The 22,621-nt window shown below is 53.5% G+C and overlaps 7 protein-coding genes across 7 annotated transcripts; 5 read left to right on the top strand and 2 right to left on the bottom strand.

Annotated features, from left to right (window-relative positions):
• Nucleotides 1–986: 986 nt before the first annotated feature.
• On the top strand, nucleotides 987–2,618 carry GCG54_00013160 (uncharacterized protein; the record flags this gene model as incomplete). Its single annotated transcript, XM_045413019.1, has 1 exon — nucleotides 987–2,618. One exon carries the CDS (start codon nucleotides 987–989, stop codon nucleotides 2,616–2,618), a length of 1,632 nt encoding a protein of 543 aa, XP_045257580.1.
• A 1,708-nt stretch (nucleotides 2,619–4,326) lies between these two features.
• Nucleotides 4,327–5,727, top strand: GCG54_00013159 (uncharacterized protein; the record flags this gene model as incomplete). The annotated part of the gene is made up of 1 exon (XM_045413018.1): nucleotides 4,327–5,727. One exon carries the CDS (start codon nucleotides 4,327–4,329, stop codon nucleotides 5,725–5,727), a length of 1,401 nt encoding a protein of 466 aa, XP_045257579.1.
• Nucleotides 5,728–6,914: 1,187 nt separating this feature from the next.
• GCG54_00013158 (Mannose-6-phosphate isomerase) lies at nucleotides 6,915–8,193 on the top strand (the record flags this gene model as incomplete). Its single annotated transcript, XM_045413017.1, has 2 exons — nucleotides 6,915–7,208; nucleotides 7,267–8,193. 2 exons carry the CDS (start codon nucleotides 6,915–6,917, stop codon nucleotides 8,191–8,193), a joined length of 1,221 nt encoding a protein of 406 aa, XP_045257578.1.
• Nucleotides 8,194–8,455: 262 nt separating this feature from the next.
• On the bottom strand, nucleotides 8,456–11,002 carry GCG54_00013157 (Sulfate permease 2; the record flags this gene model as incomplete). The annotated part of the gene is made up of 3 exons (XM_045413016.1): nucleotides 8,456–10,477; nucleotides 10,532–10,677; nucleotides 10,726–11,002. 3 exons carry the CDS (start codon nucleotides 11,000–11,002, stop codon nucleotides 8,456–8,458), a joined length of 2,445 nt encoding a protein of 814 aa, XP_045257577.1.
• Nucleotides 11,003–14,360: 3,358 nt separating this feature from the next.
• GCG54_00013156 (Bilirubin oxidase) lies at nucleotides 14,361–16,422 on the top strand (the record flags this gene model as incomplete). The annotated part of the gene is made up of 4 exons (XM_045413015.1): nucleotides 14,361–14,494; nucleotides 14,542–14,767; nucleotides 14,820–14,939; nucleotides 14,992–16,422. 4 exons carry the CDS (start codon nucleotides 14,361–14,363, stop codon nucleotides 16,420–16,422), a joined length of 1,911 nt encoding a protein of 636 aa, XP_045257576.1.
• Nucleotides 16,423–18,267: 1,845 nt separating this feature from the next.
• Nucleotides 18,268–19,851, top strand: GCG54_00013155 (putative feruloyl esterase B-2; the record flags this gene model as incomplete). The annotated part of the gene is made up of 1 exon (XM_045413014.1): nucleotides 18,268–19,851. The coding sequence occupies one exon, from the start codon at nucleotides 18,268–18,270 to the stop codon at nucleotides 19,849–19,851; it is 1,584 nt and encodes a 527-aa protein (XP_045257575.1).
• Nucleotides 19,852–20,227: 376 nt separating this feature from the next.
• Nucleotides 20,228–20,584, bottom strand: GCG54_00013154 (uncharacterized protein; the record flags this gene model as incomplete). The annotated part of the gene is made up of 1 exon (XM_045413013.1): nucleotides 20,228–20,584. One exon carries the CDS (start codon nucleotides 20,582–20,584, stop codon nucleotides 20,228–20,230), a length of 357 nt encoding a protein of 118 aa, XP_045257574.1.
• Nucleotides 20,585–22,621: the final 2,037 nt, after the last annotated feature.

Here is a 22,621-nt window from a genome sequence, read left to right as displayed (position 1 = left end):
AGACAGCGGGATGCGCGGGATTCACATTGATTCAATCTACAGCCCACGATATGCTAGAATCATGGGCCAATGATGTGCTGTGAAGGTATGAAAGATGCCATCCCTGGCCGCTGACGACGTCTTCTTCGGGAAGGACCCCTGGTGCAGTCTAGCTCGAGATGTAAGTCGCCCTCTTCGTCCACCTGATTCCTACCTGACGGCGGCGGCGGCGCAATCGTCACAACTCCATCACCAACCCTCGAACCCCTCGTCTTCTGCCCAAAAAGACCCTTTTGGTGCCAATTTGTTACCGATTGAGCAGATGGACGGTATTCCCCGTCTGAATCACATCTCAAATCGTCCGCCGAGTTGGCACCAAGTCCCGCCCGCGGCCAGTATCCGTCTTGTCGTCGACCTTGCGCCCATCACGACACCCCAAAATCATGAGAAGCTAATGCAGGAACGTTGCATTCGTCATCTACCAATCCTCCTCTTCCCCTCCTCTTTGCCCTGAAAACCCCGGTCTCGTGGGAAGGGTACCAGATAAACTCGTGGTCCTGACTGGGCCTCACGCCATCTCCTACCGCGTCTTATCCCCATTCAGCCGTCCATTGATGTGAGCCACACGCCTTTTGAGCTCTTGGAGCAGAGAATGCGCGGCTCTGATTGCCGGCGCCATGCGCCGTTAGCGGCAGCTCAATCTCAGTTACCATGTGTCCATCATCTGAAAGGGGGGTGGTCGTGAGAACATGGAGGGTGGAAGGGGCAGACAATGTGCATCCTGCGAGTGCTCATATAAGGCCTAGTGGCCGCCTCTCCCGTAAATCCCCTTGATGTTGAAGAAGCAGCAGCACCTGTTTGTTGGTGATCTCGCGATCCTCCAGTCACTCGTTGACCCTTGCCAAGCCAGCTCAGATTCTGAGCGTCCTCTCTTTTCTTGATACCCTCAGCAACAATTCGAATACCCTCTTTATTTTCTTTATTTTAGATACCCACACTCATTATCAATGGCCCGCTCAAACATCATCGGCCGCCTGCTGGCCGCCTTCTTCCTGGCCTCCGGCGTAGCCGCTCATGCGGAGGGATGCAGCTGCCACGACGACGGTGTTGTGCGCGTCACTTACATCGTCGTCGAGATGCCCGAGCAAGAGCCCGAGAACTTCCCGGTGTACTCTACTCTTCCCCCTTCCACGACCCTCCAGACCATCGCCACACCTGTCCCAACTGGAAAGGTCACTGCCCAAGCCGCCCATGTTATTGAAGACATCCCGGCCTATGAGCCCGTCGCCGCGAAGCCCGAGACTCTCCGGCCCGCCGAAAACACCACACACACCTTCGGTCCCACCATCGCGCCGGGCATCGACACAAAGGACCCCGTCAACATCGTCCCGGCCAAAAATATCTCGCTCTACTACTCTGCCACCGAGACCGAGGAGCAGGGCTCCATCAACATGACCCTCGCCCTCAACAACCCTGCCGTGGTCTTGGAGCAGGTTGACGCCGTAAAGAGCGTCGTCTGCGACGACAACGAGCTCACTGTTTCTTTCTCTGGCGCCGACGCCTTCGACCAGGCGGTCAAGGACTGGTCCGAGTCTGAAGAGGGTTTCATTCTCATCACGAATCATATGGGCAACTGTGACGCCGAGTTTGAACGCGGCTTCTTTATGGCCACGGGCCTCACGCCGAGCAGGGATGACCTCTCCATCACCGTCGCCGCCTCCAAGGAGGAGCTGACTAACATTGCCGGCCAATGCGAAATGTCCTTCTCCTCCCTGCCCGCGGCCACGCTCTCCAAACGCCTGACCCTAGATCCGAGCGTCTCTATCTCCTTCTCCGAGGGTCTCGCCGATAACACCGTCCTCTTCAGCGACGGCCAGTACATCAACGTGACCGCCGACGAGGCGTGGTTCTCCTCCTCCATTACCTTTTCAGGCTACCTCAAGTACAACTTCTGGGGTTTCAAGCTCGAGGCGCTGTACTTCGACCTGGACACCACCTTCGACTCCGCCGTGGGCCTCTCCGTCGATGTTGCTGCCGCGTACAGCCACCAGCTCAAGTACGCCCCCGACGAGCTCGCCTACTCCCTCGTCTCAGTTCCAGGGGTCGTCCAGCTCGGCCCGGGCGTCGCCTTCGCCGTCGGCCTCGACTTCGACGTCTCTGCGGCTGTAGGTGTCACTGCTGGGCTGAGCGTCAACTTGCCCGACGGCAACGTCCATCTCGACTTGCTCGACAGCAGCAAGTCCAGCGCCACAGGCTGGGAACCCAAGTACAGCAGCTACGCCAACATCACCGAGGCCGCGGACGTGCGTGTCGACGCCTCGGCGGACGTGACTGTGGAGCTGGCCATCAAGCTGCTCGGTGGCCTCGTCGACCTTAGCTCTGGTTTGACTGCTACGCCTGGCTTTGACAACCACTTCAAGCTGCGCGGACAGCAGAACCTGGGTGCGGCGGGCAACTTCACCAGCGCGCCGGCAGCTAGCGCTGAGGTCCCCTCGGACGGGCTCATCTGTGCCGAGAAGAATGGTGTCGAGCTTGCGACCGACTTCTATTTCAATCTCACAGCGTTCGCGACTAAGTTCTGGAGTGCCGAGTTGTACCACACCCGCGTGCCTCTTTGGGATCTTTGCTACAGTTTCTAAGTGTTGAGAGTCCAAGTCTAAGAGACTGCCCCCCACTACGTGTATTTCACTTACACACCTTGACGAATTACCTCTTCATGATTGTACAATACTATTTCATAATGTCTATTTCAAAAGGGAAGGGAATGAGCGAATTGTATTATCCGCTGAAGAAAACCCCCCCTTTGATTCAAATACACAAACTCTGCCGTCTTAGGCCCTCTCAAGCTTATTCGCAACCATAATGGCAAATGCAACGATGGGTCTCGACCATACTTGACTTGTCGCACCATGAACATGATCAACCGGGACTTGTGGGATGACGATCGCTGATTTTCACTGTGAGCGACAATGATGAGCACTCGCCTACTCTATACGCCGTACATTGCTTCCAATATTAGAATCACGGGGAAGGGACAAGCTTGGTTTGGCGAGAAAAAGGAGCTTGGCTCACGGGGGAAAACACACAGGGGTAGCCCTCACCTGGCGCCTGCGACACGGCTGCGCGGGAAAGACAGAAAGTCGAGCCGTCAGCGCCATTCACGAGTTGCTCACAGGCCGATCAAACTCTCCACTTTCCGATGTGCTAACACATCCCCCGGGGCCCAGAGCCTTGGTTCCCCGTTTCGTTAATGGCAATCAAGCTTATCCTGAGCTTTATTCTGGGCTCGTACCTAGGCGCCGTGCTATTGCACGATTTGCGCTGCTGCTAGGGGCCCAGTGTTCATCACGTCTGGAAGTGTTTCAAGAGCTTGACGCCCGGTTACGGATGACAGATGACGTGATTATTTTAGTGACGGGATTAGTTAAGAAGGAGAACAGATGAAAATTGAAAGCCGCCACGATCATCCTGGCCTGTTGCTTGTCTACCAAAACTGATCTAGAAGGAGTGGGCAGTCAACCCGAGAGTGGGGGGCCATTTCTTCGCTGTGAAGTTTGGCCCCAAGACGCGGTAAGGGTAAGAAAGATTGAGTGATTGGGGGCGTGGTACGGAGCCAAGACTTTTTTGTACGATGAGACGACGGAGGTCTCTGAGACTGATGCGACTCGTCGAAACTTTTGTGGGGACTTTTTGACGTTTTGGATGGTTGATGTGCCCTGTCCCGTCAGACTTGGCTCCGAGGCGAGTGGTGGAGTGCGGAGGATCCTTGACATCCTAGACACACACACAGCCATCATGGATCCAGCATGGATACGCGGAGAACTTGGCAGCAACACCCAGCTGATGGGAAGAACTGCAGGTCCAAGGCCTTTTACAACTCTCTTTACGGTCGGGTTGCTTGGCACATGCCACCGGTCTGAGGATTCGATGTAATGTTTCACGGGGGGGTTGTATCCCGAGTGAGATGGGCCTGGATTTGGGCCCACCATGGCTGTACATGGCTGAATTGTTGTTGGGAGTTGAGACTTTGGCGCAATGACAACGGATGAATGGCGTGAAGAGGCCGGGACTTGGGGGGTTGAGGTCAGATGGCAGATGACGGGTGCGAAGAAGAAATATAAAGATTGGGCTCTTGGCCGACAATCAATGAATTGCTTCTCCTCTCTACCTCTCACGCCTCAACAACTACTTCTTCCTCTTCTCCCTTTTTCTTTCTCTTGAGTTGAGCCAGTCTCATTCTTTCAACTACTCGGGTAGTAGTCTAGTTCGTGTTAGCAATTTTCTATTTCCATTCTTTTTCACCTTCTCTTGTTATTATCTCTTCATACTCTCTACACCCCAGACAACATGAAGTTCTCTCAAGCAGCCGTCCTCCTCCTGGCCGGCTTCGCCGCAGCCGCACCCACTACTTCTGACGCCCTCCGCGGCCACCAGCGCCAGCGAAGAGCCAACGGTGGTCAGGGCAGCGACCTCATCGCCCAGCTCCAGAGCACCTTTGACAGGAACAACCCGAACGGCACCCCCGCCGCCGCCGGAGATCCCGCAGACCTCAACGGAGATGGCGTGATCAACGTCTTCGAGGCCGGTGCTCAGGCCAGCAGGCTCAAGCTCAGACGCGGAAAGGGCAAGAAGCAGCAGGCCGCGGGCAACGACGACGATGCCGCCGATGCCGCTGATGGCAACGATGCTGCGGACGCCGCTGGCAACGCTGACAACGCTGATGCTGCTAACGGCAATGCGGACAACGCTGCGGATGCTGGCAACGCCGGCAACGCAGCCGCCGGCAACGGTACCGCAAACGCCGGCGGTGCCGCTGCTGGAGGCAAGAAGCAGAAGGCCAAGGCCGCGAAGGCAGCAAAGGCAAAGGGCGCGAAGGCCGCCGGCAAGAACGCGGCTGCAAATGGCGGAGCTGCTGCCGACGCCGGCAACGCAGCTGCAGGCAACGGTACCGCGAACGCTGGTGGCAATGCCGGAAACGCTGGAAACGCGGATGCTGGTAACGCCGCTGATGATGCTGCTGATGATGCTGCTGATGACGCCGCCGATGACGCTGCTGGCAACGCTGGCAACGCTGACAACGCCAACGCGGGAGGCAAGAAGAACAAGAAGGCCGGCAAGAACAACAACAACAACAACGCTGGTAACGCTGCGGACGCTGGAAACGCTGCTGATGATGCTGCTGATGGCAACGCCGCCGATGGTGCTGCTGGTGGTAACGCCAACGATGCCCAGGACGGTGCCGCAGACAACGCAGACAACGCAGACAACGCAGACAACGCAGACAACGCAGACAACGCAGACAACGCAGACAACGCAGACAACGCAGACAACGCAGACAACGCAGACAATGCAGACAACGCGGACAACGCGGACAACGCTGCTGACAACGCGGACAACGCTGCTGACAACGCTGCTGGAGGCAATGCCGGAAACGCTGCCGGTGGCAAGAAGAACAAGAACGCCGGCAACCAGAACAACGCCAACAACGGTGCCGCAGACGACGCCGCAGACGATGCTGCCGGTGGTGCTGCTAACGGAGAGGACGCCGCGGATGATGCTGCCGGCGGTGCTGCCGGTGGAAACGCGGGCACCAACAACGAGCAGCAGGGCAACAACGAGCAACAAGGCGAGAACCAGGACGGCGCTGCTGGCAATGCCGCCAACGCCAACGCTGGAGCCAACGGCAAGGCGGCGAACAAGGCCGCCAAGAACGCTCAAGCGCGCCGTTTTCTCCACAGGATCTTTTAGGTCCCCCTTTCCATTCAGCAACAACTCTGCCAGTGCGGTGTTTAATATGAAAGATTCTAATAATGATAGAGCTCAGAAGGGGAATGGGAACAATGCCAAATCATCTTCACAGGATGATCACAACGGGCAAGGTGGTCAGGATGGCCAGTTCAGCGGCGAGAACAATTCTGGGGAGAACAACGTTGATGAGACGGGCGATCATCAGGACCCTGAAGCTGGAATGGGTTTCCCGGACTTGTTGGATTACTATGAGATTCGATGTGATGAGTGAAAACTTTATTATTACTTCTACTGGCATTCAGTTCCTTCGCGAACAAAAAAATAGTGGAGAAGAAAGTCTGTCTTTACTGTATTATAATTCAACGAGTGATTGTGTTGACGAATTGCTCATGTGACTTTCACTGGCTCTGCGAAATCTTGTGATGACTTCACCTCAGAATGAGACAAGATCGGCTCTTCTCTGTGGGTTTTCTCCGTCTCGGCAACAGTCCACGTGTAGTGTAGTCTTAGTGTAGAGTCGATTGTCTGGTCGTTGAATGAAGCGTGATGATCAGGGGTTACACTGGCCAGAATCATAAAAAAATAGAACGGAAACAGATGAGCCGATATGGGGAAGCCCCTGTCAATCACTTGGAGAGAGTTTCGGCTTCATCTGAACTTGGACGGCTTTAACGTCAGACTTGACTTTCTCCGCTCAGCTCGACGTATGCCCCCCCTGTCTAGGATGAGCCAATCAGAGCAAGTGTAATGCAAAGAAACAATTGCGAACATGTTTAGCTTGATTCGAATTAATCATTGGGACTTTAATTTCACGATGATGTTGTGATTAGATCGTTCAAGATCACGATGAGGTGCATACATCTGTCCCACTAAGAAACGCGCTTTCGGCGTGCAGCGGTGGGCTGAGAAGGCCCATTCGGGTGCAAGTTCGCCACGGCCCGCCGAGATCCAGGGCGGTGGGACCGGGCGCGCGCCGGGCGTCGTCTATGACGAGCCTCTTGCGTCAATCCTCCCGACGTCACAGGCCGGTCACTCATGTGGAATTCTAGAACGCGTCTGGGTGATGCGATGTTTTCGGAGCCGATAGAACCTCGCGGACGAAATTGTCATCTGGGCAGTAAACGATTTTCTGTGTAGAATATCCCACTACATCATTAGACAAAGCAAGGACATCAAATACCGCCATCATGAGTTCACACGGCACCGTTTTCCAGCTGAGCGGCACATGCAACAACTACGATTGGGGAAAGAAGGGCCATGATTCCCTCGCCGCGCGCTTGTGTGAAAACACCCCTACCGGCTTCAAGATCAAGGATGGTGAGGCCTACTCAGAGATGTGGTTTGGTGATTACCCGGACTTCCCTGCCCGGGTTCTCGAGTCACAGGAGCTGCTCAGCGACGTCTTGAAAAAGAACAAGGAGAAGCTGTTGGGAAAGAAGGTCATTGAGCAGCTTGATGGCCAGCTGCCATATCTGCCAAAGGTCGGCTCCCTTTACCCATGAGGCCATTGCAATTGGCACACGCTGACACGCGACTCAGATCCTCTCAATCGCCAAGGCCCTCCCGCTGCAAATCCACCCCAACAAATCTCTCGCCAGCAAGCTTCACGAGCAAGACCCGGAAAACTTTACCGACTCCAACCACAAGCCCGAGATCGCTGTAGCTTTGGGCAAATTTGAAGTCTTCGCTGGCTTCAAGCCCCTCGACCAAATCTCCCCCATCTTCAACATCCCCGCGCTCAGGGACTTCATCCCAGACGGCACAAAGACCTGGTCTGATGAGACGCTGCGGGAAGTAACTCGGCGCATCCTTTTGGCCGAAGAATCGACCGTCGAGAAGGCATCAAAAGCACTGGCCGACACGCCCCGCGACGAGCTCGGCGGCAACGCATACGTGCTAGACCTATTGCCAAGGCTGCAGGAGCAGTACGGTAAGGGCGACCCGGGAACGCTCGTCGCATTACTGTGCATGAACTTCCTGACGTTGGAGGCGGGTGAGGCGTTGTACATCCCCGCAGATGGCATCCACGCGTATTTGTCCGGAGACATCGTCGAGTGCATGGCGCGGTCGAACAACGTTCTCAACACTGGCTTTTGTCCACCCGGCGACCGGAACAATGTGGACTTGTTCAGCAAGACTTTGACCTTCAAGGCTCACAGTAAGAGCGATGTCATGTTGCCTGGGGAGAAGAGCTCCAGGGGTGGGCAGGGTCGGACGGTGGTGTACCGCCCGCCGCTGAGCGAGTTTGATATGCTGCGGACGGATTTGGACGAGAAGAACCCAAGCGAGGTTCTTAAGCCGGGCGAGGGACCTGCTGTCGCTATCGTTACCGAGGGTGAAGGCGTCCTGGAGGCGGATGGAAAGCAGTTCCAGGTCAAGGCTGGACACATCTACTTCATTGCTCCTGGCATCGAGGCGAAATGGGGAAGCAAGAGTAAAATCCAGGTGTTTACGACTGTGGTCTAGGTTTTTTGTGTAGAAGTTCTATAAGTATGATGTTATGAAGAGACGAATCTGTTTTCGAAAGGAATCATTCGGATGCTTCCTTCATGTTGTCACAAATATTCGGTGTGAGGCAATGATCATTATTTCAATCCATGTAATTGTCGCTAATGGAGTATCTCTAAAAATGAATCGAAAATAGGATGATGAAGCCGACCTTGCTGGAATATAGCTACGTTCGCCTCAATAACTCCCAACTCCTGCAACACACCCGTGATTCTAAACATCAATGACCCAATTCTCTAAGATGGCGGTCCTTCCCAGCCGCACTCTTAACTGCGTTCTCAACAGCCGAGGCAAGATCAAGGTGGAAGAAAGGACGATTGATCCCAGTAATTAGACCCAAAAGTCGGCCCCCAATCTCCTTGTAAGCCAAGCTTCCTTCCTCCAAGGTCGAAGATGACTGCTCCGAGTCGCTGGTCACACAAACGGCCCTTGAGCTCCTCGCAGTCGATGCACCATCGCACATCATCGGGGGCTGGCCGGCAAGTTCTGCCAGGGTGAACACGGGCTCCCAGCGACTCAAGTGCCCTGGCGCAGGGCAACCGAAACCTGACACTGACAGGGCTCGGCGTGTCCACCGGTTTTGCAAGCCTGTAAAGTGCCATTCGACAGGTTCCGGCGCGGCCCAGCGATCGAGCTGGTTGCGGAGGTCGATAAGACCTTCGACGGCCCCGGAGTCCATGTTGTTGACGGCGGAGCAGTCCAGGATAACGGCTCGTAGTAAAGGTTTTGTTAGGGCCGCAGACTCTGAGTCGGTCTCGACAGTCGCAGCAGGGACGGGCTCGTTCCACGGCCTGTCGCCGGGGTGATCGTAGTGAGGGATCGTCGTGCGACGGGTGGATTGGGTAACGTGCTCAATTACCCGGTCGACGTATTGTGCTTGGTTGAGGTAGTTGAAGCCCTCCGTGAACCGGTAGATGAACACGCCTGGGTAGAGCTCTCCCACATGTACCTCTGGGTTTGTACCGTCTTTGCGATCAAGAGGAAGGAAGACGTCTCGCGCAGGGAGTTGAGGGGACGGGGGAGACCGGCTGTGGTGAAGAGTTTGTGAACTGCTCACTGAGTGACGGTCGACGTCGTGGTGTTCGGCAGGGCTTCGGTCGGGATGGCGGTAGGTGCGGACGCGACCGAGGAAGCGGCCCCTTGCGCGAGCGAGGCGCAGGAGGAGCAGAGCGGCTGAGAGGGCGACGGTGACGTAGATGCCGTCTTCCAGACTGGTGAAGATGGAGATGAATACGCCGATGAAGTAGATGAACACGTCGGGAGGGGACATGAGCCATGACTTGAAGATGTGGTCAGGTGAGGTGACGAGATTGATCACAGCGTGGATGATCAGGGCAGCCAGGCTTGCCATGGGGATATAGTAAAGTACGGAGGTGAGAGCGTAAAGAGCGAGGAGGAGAATGAATCCGTTGAAGACGCCGGCCAAAGGCGTTCTGACACCGGCTTTGGAGAGAATAGCAGTGCCTCCGAATGACCCGGTCGAAGAGTAGGCCCCGAGGAAGGGGCCGAAGAGGTTAGTGCAGCCAATCGAGATGAGCTCTTGTGAAGGCTGGACTGTGTAGTTGTTAATGCGACCGAATGACTTCCCAATCGCGATGTGCTCGATTACGAGGATTATCACGGTGGCAGGGAGGTCCGGGAGGAGTGCAGAGATTAATTTTGGGTTAAGTGACGGCGGACCAGCATGGGTGAAGCCTCTTGGGAGAGTACCGGTGATGCGAAATTTGTGTTCGCCGTCGCCCAGTCCTCGGTTTACCAAGAAGCTGATGAGAGTGTATAGTAGAATGGTGAAGGTCATGCGAAGGGAACACAGCATCTCCCACATCCTTCGGCGCTTCGGCTGCGTCTTCGCCATACGCTCGGTGTACCACTTGATAAGGGCAAGCAACACCAACGCTGTCAATCCAATGGCGGCATCAAGCTTGACGCGGGGCAGACCACGTGCTGTATCGACGAAGACTCGGTATGCGGCGGCTTTAGAGTTGACGCCATCAATCCCCAAAAGAGACGGTATCTGGCTGAGTGTAATCGTGATAGCGGCACCGGTGACGAAAGCGGAGATGGCGACGTGGGGTATGAATTCGATGATCCAGTCAAGTCTCAGAAGACCGAAGACTAGAAGGACAGCGCCGGCGAGAAAGGCGAGGGTCTTGGAGATTTCTTCGGGGGCGAACTCGCCGGGGTGTTCTTCGAGGACTTTGGCGCTGACCTTGCCAACTAGGAGGGAAACTACAGCTGTTGCCTAGATGGTTGTTAGGTATGGTCTGACGAAAAGGATGTTGGCATTGGGACTTACTCCTATTGCAATGTCTTTCGATGTCCCGAACAGCCAGTATAGGGCTGCGCCGGTGAAGGAGGTGTAGAGACCATATTCTGGGCTGAGTCGTGCGAGAAGGGCATATGCCATTGCTTGTGGGATGACCACAAGTCCAAGTGTCACACCTACTGGGTATAAGTTGACGGTCATAGAGTTGCCGTAGTGCTACTTACCTGCAATAGCATCCGATATAAGCCAACGAGTGTTATACCTCAGAATCCACCTCGTGAAAGGAAACAGGCTCTTGACGTAACGGACCGATCCATCCTTTGTGGGCACGTGCTCCAGTAGCCATTCCTTTACTGTCGGGTCCTCCTCATAATATGGCTCGTATGGTGAGATGTCGTTTGTGACATGTTCGTGTAGTTCTCGTGTTTGATGTCGGGTGCTGGCTTCTAGGTCGATGCCGAGGACCTTCGCTACCAGCGAGCCGGCTTTGCTCGCTGCCATGACTCTCTTCTCTAAGTGGCAAAGTTTTCCGCGTGCCTTGTACCGAAGGTTGGTTTCGAAATACCAGATAGAACCTCATGGGAGGCTGTCAGTAATCACACAAAACGATGATAGGAACGAGTCTGTTCTCAAAAGGCTTTTTCTTTCAGATGAGCAGCGAGGCGGTGTGCCGGTTTGCGTATGATCTGAAGGTGACTTGGGCTGGTTATAAGATGGAGCAACGGCTGTCTCGAGGGCATACCGCTCTAGAAGCCGCACCGCCAGCCGCCTTGGCGCCCGTGTTATCGGGGAGACAAGGGGGGCGCTAACTTGGCAGCAGGTCGGGGAAGGTAATGCTTACGTTTGTTGGGGTGGCACGGCGATCTAGACCTCAGATTCGAGTTTGCTCTTGGACGGGACGATAAGTTACTTTGAACCGCTGTTCATCTCTAGCCCGGGTCCCTCCATGTCAGAAGCGCAGGAGAAAAGCAAAACACATACAGGGCACATCTCGGCGATCTGGAGCGCAAAACATCGCGGCAGTGAGCACGATCTCGCGGGGAACGGGGCGCGCTAGATGTCCCCAATGGGGACTCCCCATGATGCCGGCACGAGCTTCAGCGCTCGGGGACCAAGAAAATACTACTCTAATGCCCTAGGAGTGGATCCACGATGGCTTGCGGTGGATCGCAAACTTGGCTCTTTGTCGGCGAAGTGGATGATAGGGAGGCAGGGTGGCAGGTCGGGTCGGTGGTGGGTGTTCTTCTCCGGAGCGCCGACAGCCGGTCCGGGCGGGTATCGGCGCTGGATCCACGCAGGAGGACGGCCTCGGCCCCGTTTGTCGGGGACTGATGGGGTCCAGGCTCCCCTGCCTCGGGGGGAGAAACTTTTCCATCATGCTGTATGCAACCACTCCAGCGGCGCGTTTCCGATGTTTCTTTCAATGCGGCTCGTGTGAGACGGGGGGTTGGCAACACGTCAGCAACATGTCGTCGCACCCGTTGTCGGAGACTTGCCGACTGCATGATTCGAGCGAGGCAGCGCGCGTCGACCACGGCTGGATGAGAAGTCGCCGGTCGACTGCTGCTTGCTGCTGCTGGCACGGCTAGATAAGAGCCCCATGTCTCGCCCCGGCAGTCGGCCCTTTCCACGGACGGCTCCTGCGTCGTCAATCGGCGAATGGAGTTATTTTCGGTCACGCCGGTTGCCGCTAACGTCGGTTGTTGAATCTGGGGGTTGATCTGGTCCTCTCTTTGAGAAGGACGGCTCCATTGTTAGTCAAAATTCCCCAGACGACGTCAGGACGCGCTAAGACGTTGAGTCCATCCAGGTTGGCGTTGGGCTCAGCCAGCTTGATTGAGGAACAGACTCAGCTGCAAACAGGCCTGTAGAGACATAATGATGCCCGCTCTACGGGTTGGGTAACTTTTACCTAAGACAACACTGCAGGTGAGTCGCCTTCTCCGGAATAGGAAGCTCGGATTCTGTTCCGTCTCTAACAGATCTTAAACTGGTTTCTGCTGGGCAACAGCAAACCCACTTCCGCTTGTGATGGTGTTGGAACTGGCCTGATGGTCTAGAGGTATGATTCTCGCTTTGGGTGCGAGAGGTCCCGGGTTCAATCCCCGGTCAGGCCCTTCTTTTGCTTTTTGCTCGCGGGAACCATCTGAGGTCGAAATAGGAGGCCAAAGTGGCTGCGTATTGACGTTTCCTGACATTTTTAAACATCGGACCAGGAACGGCGACGGCGCGGAAAACATGTGGGCCCCGGAGGTGTGGAGAAAGGGGGGCCCGAGCTGGGTCTTTGTTTTCCTCGTTTCCCCCCGCGACACTTTTGGGTTTGGTCCGCGTCCTGCTCTTTTTTTTTTTTTTAAGGTGATGGCTCGTCCTCACCGACTCCGAAGCTCAGCAACCTTTCTTGCTTCGCTATCAACACGTTTCTCAAAACGGTCAAGGCTTGCTTGGGTAGGTTGGGGCAGCTTGCGAGCAGAGTTGCGCCAGATCAGCAAACACGCCAGTCCGGGGCCTTTTCTCTGAAGCCGACAGTTCCTCACGAGGCCGCCGATCTGCCCAGCTTGAAGGGACCGTCTGAGTTTGCAACTGTCTTTGAGGCTTTTGATTTTTCAATTTTCGATGCATGAAGGTCTGTTAACCGCCGCAAGCGCTTCATTCAAGGTCGTTCAGTCGTGGATCTCAATTGACGAGGGCTGTCATCATGTCAGATTGCTGTCACCCCCTGTCAACTGACCGACGGCTCTCGAGGCTGTATGCAACCGAATACTTCCAGAACCACAGTGACGAAATGCCGTTTGTCTCCTCGCCGAAACGTACATATGTGTTCAAGGAAATGTCCAGGATGCCGTGTCTTTGGATTACCAGAAGCAGCCCAAGTCAGCAATAACCAACGTCTTTCTGGTCAGTGGGCCAGCACACGTCCCCTCCGGCGCTTCCAGGAGGCCCGAGTTCTTACAGCGGCACACCCGTCTTGGATAAAAACCGCACGCAAAGAAGGTTCTGAAATAGCGTCTAATGTCTTGTCTTCGGGGATACCTCAAGTGCGGGCACGTGCGGACAGGGAAGTGCCCCAGCCTACAGGCGATCTCCCGGCAGACTTTTCAGATGAACGACAACGGCTGCCTCGGGTTGCCCACTCCGGTTGTTTTCTAGGAAACACCCAACGTCACCAGGCATATTGTCGCATACCCGGTGCGGGAAGCAATGCAATGCAGTCTGCGGGAATGGCAGTTGGACCATCTTTTCGGGTTGCTCGACAGCCCTACAACTTCTCTGAATGCTGCATGAAAGCTCTCTGTCGAGCGAGAGACGGCTTTCGCAGTAATACGGCAGTCCGTACTTGACCAAACTCCGAAAATCATCCAAGATATCGAATTTGAGGAGAGCAAGCTTCAAAAGCCTCAGCGTATCTGAACCATTAAAGTAGGTCCCTCGTAACCCGTGCCCCCCTGCCGACAGGTCTCTCGGCACCCCCTGCACCTATCAGGAAAGGAGCGTCGGACTGCCGACTTTTCGAATACGAATAAAGGCTTCCGGCCACTTGAGATTCCGTCCTGAACATCGAGTCACGATGTCTAAGCGCAGCACATAAAGAGTTCATCTATACTACCACAGCCATGTATGTTCGGACTGGCCCGCTCGTGTAGGCCAAGGCGACCATACCATGGAAGCCGTCGCGACGCCACTGGGCAGATGTCATCCTGCTTGATTAGAAACGGTCGTCCAAATTTTGTGCAATGGATTCGCCTTATAACCAGGTCGCCGCCCCATGATTTTAGTGCGGATCTTCAGGTAGGCGCAGATCTTATTGCGGCGTTTCGGTTTGCCTTTCCCTGTCGCCAGCTTTTGCAAATTGCCCTCCAAGATGCTTGTCAGAACCTCTCGTGCCGCGGCCTTGATGGCGCTGGTTGGGGGCTCGTTGGCAGACTGGATCAGCCCCGAGTATACGACCTTCTTCCAGCTCCCTTTACCGATTCCTCCGGTAAAGCAGCCAAAGTTGTAGGTATAGCTTCGTTGCTGGCTGGACATCACTGACATCACGGCAGCTCGGTCAACAATCCAGTCACGAACAAGCCAATTGACTATTACGAGATGGAAATCCTTCCGTTTACGCAGAAGATTTATCCCGACAGAGGGCCGGTCTCGCTCATAGGATATGATGGCATGTCGCCTGGACCAACGTACATAATTCCAAGAGGGCGGGAAACGGTGGTGAGGTTGTCCAACAAGGCAGTCAACCCAAGTGTGATGCATCTTCATGGATCCTACACGGTGAGTGAACTGCGACCCGGAATTCCGGTAGCAATGTTAATCCCCCACGCAGCGATCGCCGTGGGATGGTTGGGCAGAGGACACTATCATCCCAGGACAGTACAAAGACTACTACTACCCCAACAGCCAGAACGGCCGTACCCTGTGGTATCATGACCATGCGGTCGACGTCGTAAGTAGTTCTGACAAGCAATACTAAGTAGCAGGGCTAATACGCCCCCAAGACAGCCGTGAACGATTACTTTGGTCAGGAAGGCATGTGGATCATCCATGACCCTGCGGAGGACGCGCTGGGCCTTCCCAATGAATACGGCGTCAATGACATCCCGCTCATCATCACGTCAAAACAATACGGGGATGATGGTCAGCTATTTTCCCCGGCTGGGGAGACGGAAGGTCTACTGGGAGACGTCATCCACGTCAATGGCCAGCCGTGGCCGTTCCTCGCTGTAGAGCCTCGCAAATATCGCCTTCGCCTCCTCAATTCCGCAATCTCAAGGGCGTTTATCTACTCATTCTACAAACTGGGAGACGAGGACGAAGAACCTATCCCAATCCCGTTTCAGGTCATCGCCTCGGACTCTGGTTTGCTTACGAGCCCCGTCACTACCAAGAACCTCGCCCAAGCCATGGCCGAGCGCTGGGAAGTCATTTTCGATTTCACCCCCTTTGCCGGGCAGAAAATCACCATGATGACGGAAGACGAACGCAACATCGGAGCGCAATCAAGACACAAGAAAGGCAGGAAAGGCAAGGGCAAAGACGAAGACTACTTGACGCCAGTCATGCAGTTTGTGGTTAGCCCCACGCCTGTCGTCGACAAGGCCCTTGTACCTGGGGAGCTGCGCGCCGTTCCGTTCCCGCCTCAGCTACCAGACCTCATTGACCACTACTACTTGTTCCACCAAGAAGACGAGCTCTGGAAAATCAACGACGTGGTCTTCAGCGACAAGGCCAACCGCATCTTGGCAAACGTCCCTCGCGGCACGGTTGAGATATGGGAGATTGAGAACGGTGCCGGCGGCGGCTTCCTGCATCCCGTCCACGTCCACATGGTCGACTTCCGAATCCTAAGTCGCACCAGCACTGGCAAGTGGGCAACCGACCGCGGTGTGCTGCCGTACGAGGAAGCCGGCTTGAAGGATGTCGTTTGGGTCGGCGTCGGCGAGGTCGTCCGTGTCGAAGCCCACTATGCGCCGTGGGATGGCGTCTACATGTTCCATTGCCACAATCTCATCCACGAAGACCATCAGATGATGGCTGCCTTCGACGTGACGACATTGAGTGACTTTGGGTACAAGGAGACGGCGTTCAATGATCCCATGGAAGGCAGGTGGCGCGCCGTGCCAATCACCAAGGCCGATTTCACCGTGGACGCCATCACGAAGAAGATTGTCATGATGGCAAAGCTCCAGCCCTACGGTGATGTCGGCGACATTGTACGAAAGCTGGACCAATACTGGGCTTCTCGAGGCGGACTCCACCAGAACCCTGGCATAGTCAACGATGAAGTAGCCAAGAAAAAGGGAGCTCAGGAGGCAGCCAAGAAGGACACGCCCAAAAAGGACGGAGCCAAGGAGAGCGCGACTAAGATGGGTGGTGTTAAAATGAGGCGGGTCAAAAGGGCAGAGATCGTCATGGATGAGACTGAATGATAGACGGAGGGGACAAAATTGGGTTTTCTCAGCGAATGCGCGGTGTAATGTGTAAGATCTAATTTCTAGGTTGTGGGCGGCTGTACAACACTGGATGCGCGACGGGTCAGGACTCGGAAAGCATCTTCGATTTGCGTGTACATATCTTAACGTTGACGTTTTGTCTTGCGAATCATATTCGTGACGTTTGTCCATGAATACTTTCTGAAATACCTAGAATATTAACATGGTCTTCGTCCAACTCGTGCTCGGAAGCTGGAGTATACGGCGTCCGCGATCAACCTTCACAAATATCGTCTGGCTGTAGAGGCCTCGAAGGTAACGTCTTGATATTCTACGTCATATCGCATAGTATTTTCAGTCCAGCCTTTGAAGAATCTGCACAGATACTGGGATTATTCAGATTTAGCCGCATACCCGATAGGGTATCCTCCTAGGAATGGTATACAAATGCCAAAATTAGGGAATTTTACCAGTCGATCGCAACATTGCTTAGCTATCTAGACGGCATTTCACAGTTTGGGTGACACATTCATTTGACGAGCTGAATAGGTGGAATTCTCGCGGCAAAGAAAGGCTTCCTGCTATATATCCGACCATCACTCAAACCCAGAAGCAACTTCTCAATACCAAATACGGATTCATCATCCTTTAGAATCTGTACGCTCTCCTCTTTTTTTCTTTTTTCACCCAACGTGAAAATTGTATTGCGTGGTAGACATAGTGTTTCTAAACTTAGCCCAATGACACAGCATTCCGAAAGCGAAATAGCAAGGACCTGCCCTTAATGGCGACCCATATCCGTGTCGATCGTCCATCTGCAGGTGGCTGACACCCCCTTTATGCCTTATGATTGCAAACTGGTAATTTCCGCACAACGTAGAATGTTACGGGGCGTACGGAGTAGTGACCCACGTAACCCCGCTGCCGGCGGCTCCCGAAAGAGGCTGACCTGCCGGCGGCAATGCAGGCGGATTTAAGCTTGTGTCAGTGAGGTTAAATCCCCTTGAAGGATCCCCTCATTTATGCTGGGGTCCAGGCCTCTAGCACGATCTCACGGGTCTAAAAAAGACCCGATGCATACCCAAGACTTAAACGCAGAGCAGCCGAGGGCAGAAAGTTTAGCCACCCATACTCGTTGATGTTGAGAAGTCTGAGTGTTTTTCTCAATACTGTCCAGTAAAGCCGTCTTCTTGGAGACGATTTGATATGAAACAGGCCAGAATAGAGTCTTATCTGACTTATCATTTCCTCGGGGATATTACTGCACCTTTCATCAACTAGTCAATGCTTCCTGGTGAATGTATAGGCTGGCAACATCTTTCAGGTCTATTCCATGATTATCAATCTTGAGGACCACCTGTCGGAGCCACCTGCCCCATCAAGCTTCCACCGTTGAATACCTTACGTACTTCTTATCAGGTATCCCGTCGGCTGACATATGACGCAATAACCCCGGTACGGGCCGAACGAACACACATGCGCCGCGTAGTATGTTCATCGACAAGACTTTGGTTACTCTGAATTTGGCTCACAAGTGGGCACTATTGTGGCTCAGTCCTTAAGATAGCCGATGGGATGGGCAGGGTAAATATCCTGGCGCACTTGGAGCGTGATGTCGAGGTACTAGCTGTGGCACCATGAGATGTATGCCAAGTGTCGGTTTCCCCGAAAATGGGGCGTTGTCCTTCATGGCCATATTGTTCCGCCCGATGTCTGGTGAATACAGCCCTAGCGGCTGGAGGTTTATATACAACAGTCGTGGCTTGCCTTCTTGTCGATCATCAGCTTGAAGACCTTCATCATTCTGATTCGTTCATCTCACAGTCATTACTATTGTTCAGGATGCTGTCTCTCTTTCTTCTCAGCGTCCTAGCTCAAGGGCTGGTAGCCAGCCCCGTTAACAGCACATTCCCTTTCCGTCAACAATGTCTTTCTTTCGCCAACGCTACCTCCATCCCCGGAGCCGCTTCTGTCTCGACAGAGTTTGTCGCGGCGGGAACAACGCTGAAATTTCCCAACGCTGATGCTAGCTGTAGTCGCCCCTCCCAAACCGTGTCAGCGGATCTATGCCGTCTTACGGCTCAGATCGCCACTTCGAATCGATCCGGCTTCAAGTTTGAGGCCTGGCTTCCTCAGAACTGGACTGGCCGCTTTCTCAGCACTGGCAATGGTGGCCTTGGTGGATGTATCCAGTATGAGGATCTCGACTACGCTAGCTCCTTGGGCTTTGCTTCTGTCGCTACCAACAACGGCCATGACGGCGCAAGTGGCGCTTCATTTCTGAACAATCCCGACGTGATCGAGGATTTTGCCTACCGAGCGCTCCACACGGGCGTCGTCGTTGGGAAAGATGTCAGCAAGTCGTTCTACGGAAAAGCTCACACGAAGAGCTATTACCTGGGCTGCTCAACCGGTGGCCGCCAGGGCATGAAGGAAGCACAAGCATTCCCCGAGGACTTTGACGGCATTGTAGCTGGTGCTCCCGCGTTCTCTTTTAACAACCTTACCTCGTGGTCCTGCCATTTCCTCCCCCTCACCGGACTTGAAGGGGCCGATACCTTCATCCCAATGACGATGTGGCCCACAATCCACGACGACATTCTCAAGCAGTGCGACAAGCTCGATGGCGTTGCCGATGGCATTCTTGAATCGCCTGACTTGTGCGACTACAAGCCGGATGGTCTGCTCTGCGAGGGATACAACTCAACAGACTGCCTTACTCAAAAACAAATCGAAACCCTGCGTGCTATCTATTCGCCCCTTCTTGATGCCGCCGGTAGCCTGATCTATCCCCGGATGCAGCCCGGCGCCGAGCTCACGGGTGCCCCGCAAACTTACTTCACCGGGCAGCCTTTCGGCGCTGCGGACTGGTTCAAATACGCCATCTTCAACGATTCCAACTGGGATCCCATGACCCTTAAGCCCGAAGACTACGTTACCTCCTCCACATTGAACCTCTTCAACATCGAGACCTTTGACCGCGATCTCTCTCCCTTCCAGAAACGGGGCGGAAAGCTCTTGCATTACCACGGTCTGGTCGACGGCACGATTTCGAGCGACAACTCCCCCAGATACTATGAGCACGTTTCGAAGAGCATGGGCCTTGAGCCTTCAGCCCTCGATGAGTTCTACCGCTTCTTCCGTATTACGGGCATGGCCCACTGCGGCGGCGGTCCGGGTGCCACTTTTATCGGTAATCAGGCACAGAGCAATGCAGGCCTTGACCCCGAGCAGAATGTCCTAATGGCAATCGTTCGCTGGGTAGAAGAGGGTGTTGCTCCGGAGGCTATTTTGGGCACTGCATTCGTCAATGGCACGCAGAGTGCAGGTGTTGACTTCAAGCGCAGACACTGCAGATGGCCCCGTCGAAACGTTTTCCAAGGCGGAGACTACAAGAACGAGAATTCATGGGCCTGTGTTGAGTAAGTTGGGTAGGACCAAGGTTGTTAGTGCGAGAATCATGTCAATTGCACACTTAGTAGTAGACAGGTCGACTGAAGAAAGTATTCAATCAGACACGGCTTGTGTACGGCATCCAATGTCAATATCATGAGGCCCGAAATTGTTACTCCATATAAGTGCAAAATTGTTTTGATAAGTGAATCGAGAGAAGAATCCCAGGTAGTGACTTAGACTTATTCATCTCTTTGCCTGATATATGCATCTATTGTAGCCAGTGTTTTCTGGAATTGTCTGATAATCCCGGATACTGAGCGTTGAGGAACCATACTTCAGTGTGGTCGGATATTATTGAAGGACCTCCCGCGCCTAGCATGATTCCGCTGGCCGACGACGAAGCAGATCAAGTTTGAAACCAGCTCGGAAGCATGTACTGATTGAAGTTGAAAGGGCATACAACTGCCGGACAGATGCAACCTGCACCTTTCTCCTGAGCCACGCACTTCATAGCGGGTCCGTTCGCGTTCGGGTCGCAGCAACAGCAGAGCTCTTCCGTCTGGCTGGGTCGGAATGGACAGCGAGTGTCAGGAACATTGCAGATAGGCGCGTCGGAGACTTTGCAGGTGATGAGCTTGAGGTCGTAGTCGCAAGTACAACAGTCTGCGTCTGGCTTGACCTCGGTTTGACGGCCTGCGATGGCGGAGGCTTGAATGCTGCTAGCAGCTGCAGTGATGGCGAGAACGATGCGTGAGAAGTGCATGGTGTCGGAGTTTCGTTCAAGCTGGGTACGTAAAGAGGGAACTTTCAGCGGAGGTTGTGATTTTGTTGATATTTTGCGAAGCTGTGTTTGTTGACATTTGATCTTGACGAATTGGTATGCTTGCTCGGGTTTATATAGCCTCTTGAACAGGCTATCAGGAAAGCTTTCCCCAGCCAGAAGTCCCACAAGTGCTCTCGTTTAGTTGCTTGATTCATTATACTGGATTCGTCAATCTCGTGTAAACATCCATCGAGTGGGAACGATCGTATTGCAACGAATAACCTAATCCGTCAACTTTACTGCTGGAGTCCCGAAGGCCGAGGTCGTTCAAGGTTCATGTCTTGGAAGCCTCGAGCACTGCCCCCTTCGAATCCTTCAGCGCCGATAAACCTATAGGCTACTAGAGCTATTGTCAGACAATCAACTTTTGATTTACAGGCTGAGTAAGATCTAGCCCAAATGAGCAAATCGAAGTCGTACACAAAACAGTGTGCAACATTCGATCCGTCCGGTGTAAACTAACAGTCGTGAATGGTAATCTCCGCGAAATCTGCCAGTCATCAATTTCACTATCGCACGACACATATCCTATAACTAACGTGTGCATTTCAAAACGCAGAAGGTGGTGATTCTGGACCTAGTAATCTTCAAAGACATTGTCAAAGCCCGCGTAAAAACGCAACACAGTAACACACGGCACCTTAAGGAATGTGAGTGATTTCGTATAGCGAGTGCTACAGGTTGACTAATGCAAGACCGATGGGACTGGAAAGTCTATGCCATAGACAATAATAAGGGAAGAAAGATTGGATTGTCGTAGGCTATACAAGGTGAAAAGCCAGCCCTCTGATACCAGCTTTCTTAAGAAGAAACAAGACTTAAACGTTCAAAATATCATTTCTTGCGTCTTCGACCTGTGGCTTCAAAGATGCCACTATCCAGAGCCACGTAACATCAACCCTGGACCCAGGGCGGAAGCATGTATTTGCCGAAGTTATGCAGGCACCTGACTTCCGGGCAGTTGCATCCCGCATCTCGGTCAACGAGCGAGCATTTGGTTGACTCGTTCCCTGGAGTAGGATCGCAGCAGCAGCACAGCATCTTCTCCTCATTGGGTCTGAAAGGACAGCGAATATCCGGTATGGCACTGCAGCCATCTGCACCAGAAACTTTGCAAATCCATCCTTCAATATCGTAGCTGCAACTGCAGCAGTCTGCGTCTGGCCAAACGTCTTGACGGCCTCCAAGGGATGCGGCTTGAATATTGCCCATGATGGTGGTGGCAACAACGAGGAACTTTGAAAGTTGCATGGTGTTGATGAAGTAGAACTGTGATTGAGCAAGGGGCAGATGTAGCGGAAGAATCGAGGCTATGGAAATATGAACAGAAATTGCGAACGTTGAAATCCGTATCAGGAGTTCACTATGCTTAAACAGCCATTTCTTATCCGATCCCATCTCTTGCAGTCCGTGTTATGATGAGAGGATGTCTTAGACATTTCGACACTTTTGCCTGTTTGAGAGAAAGCTCGTACAAGTTGTCCAGGCGCTGATCTCGTCAACTTGGCATTTCATGCCAAGTCCCCGATGGTTCCCGAAGTCTTGGAAAAGTCAGTGACATCGGAATTAGGCTGTGAGAAATGAGCGGCAGACAACCAGAAAAGGATTTTCTTAATTTGAGTTCCTTGTGGATTGAGGTTTTATTTTATGAATGCCCAGGATCCGGATTTTGCTTCTCAAACGTCCATACGATATTTAGCATGATAGAGCCAAAAGGGATTGCATATCACCCATTCTAACAATTCTTACGTTACGGCAGCCCGAAAAGATGCTTTTTGATGTCCTTCTGACGTACGTACATGATAGTCTTCATTAGATCAAGTTGATTTACCTCCTTCATTTGGTCTGATGAACCCGCTGTGCGTCAAACGCCTCAAAACGACCACTTAGATGGATTTTCACGCACACGAGGGCCACCAGAGGATGAAAGGTTTACTTCTATAAGTATGATTGCAAGCTGACTTCAGTCTTTACTTC

The sequence above is a fragment of the Colletotrichum gloeosporioides genome, assembly GCF_011800055.1.
Source record: "Colletotrichum gloeosporioides strain Lc1 chromosome Unknown consensus_95, whole genome shotgun sequence".
NCBI lineage: Eukaryota > Fungi > Ascomycota > Sordariomycetes > Glomerellales > Glomerellaceae > Colletotrichum > Colletotrichum gloeosporioides.
Note: the sequence above shows the minus strand (reverse complement) of the source record. Positions and strands in the feature narration are given on the sequence as shown.